Source organism: Harpegnathos saltator, unplaced genomic scaffold (genome assembly GCF_003227715.2).
Source record: "Harpegnathos saltator strain DR-91 unplaced genomic scaffold, Hsal_v8.6 scaffold113, whole genome shotgun sequence".
NCBI classification, from domain to species: Eukaryota; Metazoa; Arthropoda; class Insecta; order Hymenoptera; family Formicidae; genus Harpegnathos; species Harpegnathos saltator.
The window spans coordinates 430,171-432,791 of record NW_020229888.1 but is presented as its reverse complement, the minus strand read 5'-3'; the positions used below and the strand labels follow the sequence as shown (position 1 = coordinate 432,791).

Sequence of the window (2,621 nt, the reverse complement as noted above, 5' to 3'; positions counted from 1 at the left end):
GTTTTTTTTTTCAATCGTATTTTATTGTACACCTTGTTATTACAGATTACAGGTACGCTGTAAATTAAGAAAAAAATGGAACTTACGTTATCACTGCTACTAGCGGCCACTAACTTGGCCATACTGTACAATTATACTAGACAAACTATATTGGACAGGCAACGCTTATGATTATTTTCTCCTTGCGAATAGGAGGCCGAAATTATTGGACGCTTTTTGAACAGCGTCGCACGCTCAGTTCTTTGCAATCATCGAGTTTCATTGGGCTGTGATGTAAGCGTGATATCGCAGCTACCTAATGCTTCGCCTGATGTAATCGAACGAGCTGGACAACGAAAGGTTCTTTGCTATGTTATACGTCTCGAATAAAAATAAATAAGAATCCAATGTACCACGTTAACCAATAAAACGATTACTTTTGATATCTCTACGTTTTCTCTTAACACTATTCAATCCAGACGACGATGTGCCTGGTCGTGATCTCCTGCGTCGTCCACCTTCTACATTTCTGCTTAATGAATCGGCATTTACAATTGGAAGAATTTCCGAAACGATATCGTCCGAAACTTTATCACTATCACGCAAATCTGCGCTCTTGCCGCTGCTGAAAACTGCGCTTGCATCAATGCGAGGAGTTTCGTTATTTACATAGCCCTTGTCGTCGCTGAGATCTGCGCTCATGTCGCCATTGAGATCTGTGCTCTTGCTGCCGCTGAAATCTGCGCTTGTATCAATGCGAGGAGTTTCGTTATTTATATAGCTCTTATCGTCGCCGAGATCTGTGCTCATGTCGCTGTTGAAATCTGCACTCTTGCCGCCGCTGAAATCTTCGCTCTTGTCTCCGTTGAAATCTGCACTCGCGTCAATGCGAGCAGTTTCGTCGTTTACATAGCTCTTGCCGCCGCTGAAATCTTCGCTCTTGTCTCCGCTGAAATCTGCACTCGCGTCAATGTGAGCAGTTTTGTCGTTTACATAGCTCTTGTCGCCGCTGAAATCTTCGCTCTTGTCTCCGCTGAAATCTGCACTCGCGTCAATGCGAGCGGTTTCGTCGTTTACATGGCTTTTGTCGCCGCTGAAATCTTCGCTTTTATTGCCGCTGAAATCTTCGCTCTTGTCTCCACTGAAATCCGCATTTGCGTCAATGCGAGCAGTTTCGTCGCTTACATAGCTCTTATCGCCGCTGAAATCTTCACTCTTGTTTCCGCTGAAATCTGCACTCGCGTCAATGCGAGCAGTTTCGTCGTTTACATAGCTCTTATCGCCGCTGAAATCTTCGCTCTTGTCTCCGCTGAAATCTGCACTCGCGTCAATGCGAGCAGTTTCGTCGGTTACATGGCTCTTGTCGCCGTTGAAATCTTCGCTCTTGTCGCCGCTGAAATCTACGCTCGCGTTCATGCGGGAAGTTTCGTTGTTTACACGGCTCTTGTCGCCGTTGAAATCTTCGCTCTTGTCGCCGTTGAAATCTACGCTCGCGTCCATGCGGGAAGTTTCGTTGTTTACACGGCTCTTGTCACCGTTGAAATCTTCGCTCTTGTCGCCGCTGAAACCTACGCTCGCGTCCATGCGGGAAATTTCGTTGTTTACACGGCTCTTGTCACCGTTGAAATCTACGCTCGCGTCCATGCGGGAAGTTTCGTCACTTACGTAGCTCTCGTCGCCGCTGAGATCTGTGCTCATGTCGCCGTTGAAATCTGTTCCCTTGTCATCATTGAGATCTGCGCTCTTGTCGCCGCTGAAATCTTCGCTCTTGTTTCCGCTGAAATCTGCACTCGCGTCAAAACGAGTAGTTTCGTTGTTTACATAGCTCTTGTCGCCGTTGAAATCTGCGCTCGCGCGAGAAATTTCATCGTTTTCGTTGTTCATGCTGTCTGTTGCACCACTATGCATATTAGTATCAGTACAATTGCTTACACCACCTTGCTCATTCGGAGCGATACTGTCGTGCGCATTTTTCGTGTTGCGACCGGAATTTTCAGCGTTCTCATAATGCCGCGCGTATTCACAGTCCTTCCAAAAACGTACCCAATTTACGAAACGTGAGACGTCATGTTAGACAGTTGCTTACGTACGTACGAATTTGATCGTGAACCGAGTTATCATGCGTAATCCACATATGCACAATCAAAGCTACGACGAGAAGCAAAATTATAGAAAGAATGGTTAAACGAGACGACCACACCAGTTGACCACGATCGCCATTTAGATGGCCCCGTTCATCTCGAGACGTTTGCATAGAATCCATTGTTCGACTTGCACCTTCTGCTGTACACAAACACCATCTGACCTTAGTAATCGCGACTCCTCACAGGAAGTCGTAGATTTCTTTCGTTGATAAATCTCTTGTCACCAAAGACGACGTTACAACGTTTCTGCGATTTTTCGTTTGCTCCGTCACAGTTGACGATACAATAGCTCGAGTTTTGCACCTACCGCGCAATTCCTTTTCATCGGCGAATATCATTTCAGCGAGTGTTCGTTCGTTTGACGCATGCTTCAGATCATCATGAATCAAGCGTTCGATACTCATAATGAAAGCCATAATCGATGCCACTCGTCGATCACATTGCGACGAATATAGATTATCATTCCAATACGATGATCGATCATGTAGCGACTTTGCA

At 45.9% G+C, this 2,621-nt stretch overlaps 1 protein-coding gene across 1 annotated transcript; it reads right to left on the bottom strand.

Annotated features, from left to right (window-relative positions):
• Positions 1–396: 396 nt before the first annotated feature.
• On the bottom strand, positions 397–1,887 carry LOC112589196 (myb-like protein F). Its single transcript, XM_025301513.1, has one exon. It carries the CDS (start codon positions 1,885–1,887, stop codon positions 397–399), a length of 1,491 nt encoding a protein of 496 aa, XP_025157298.1.
• Between the last annotated feature and the right edge of the window lie 734 nt (positions 1,888–2,621).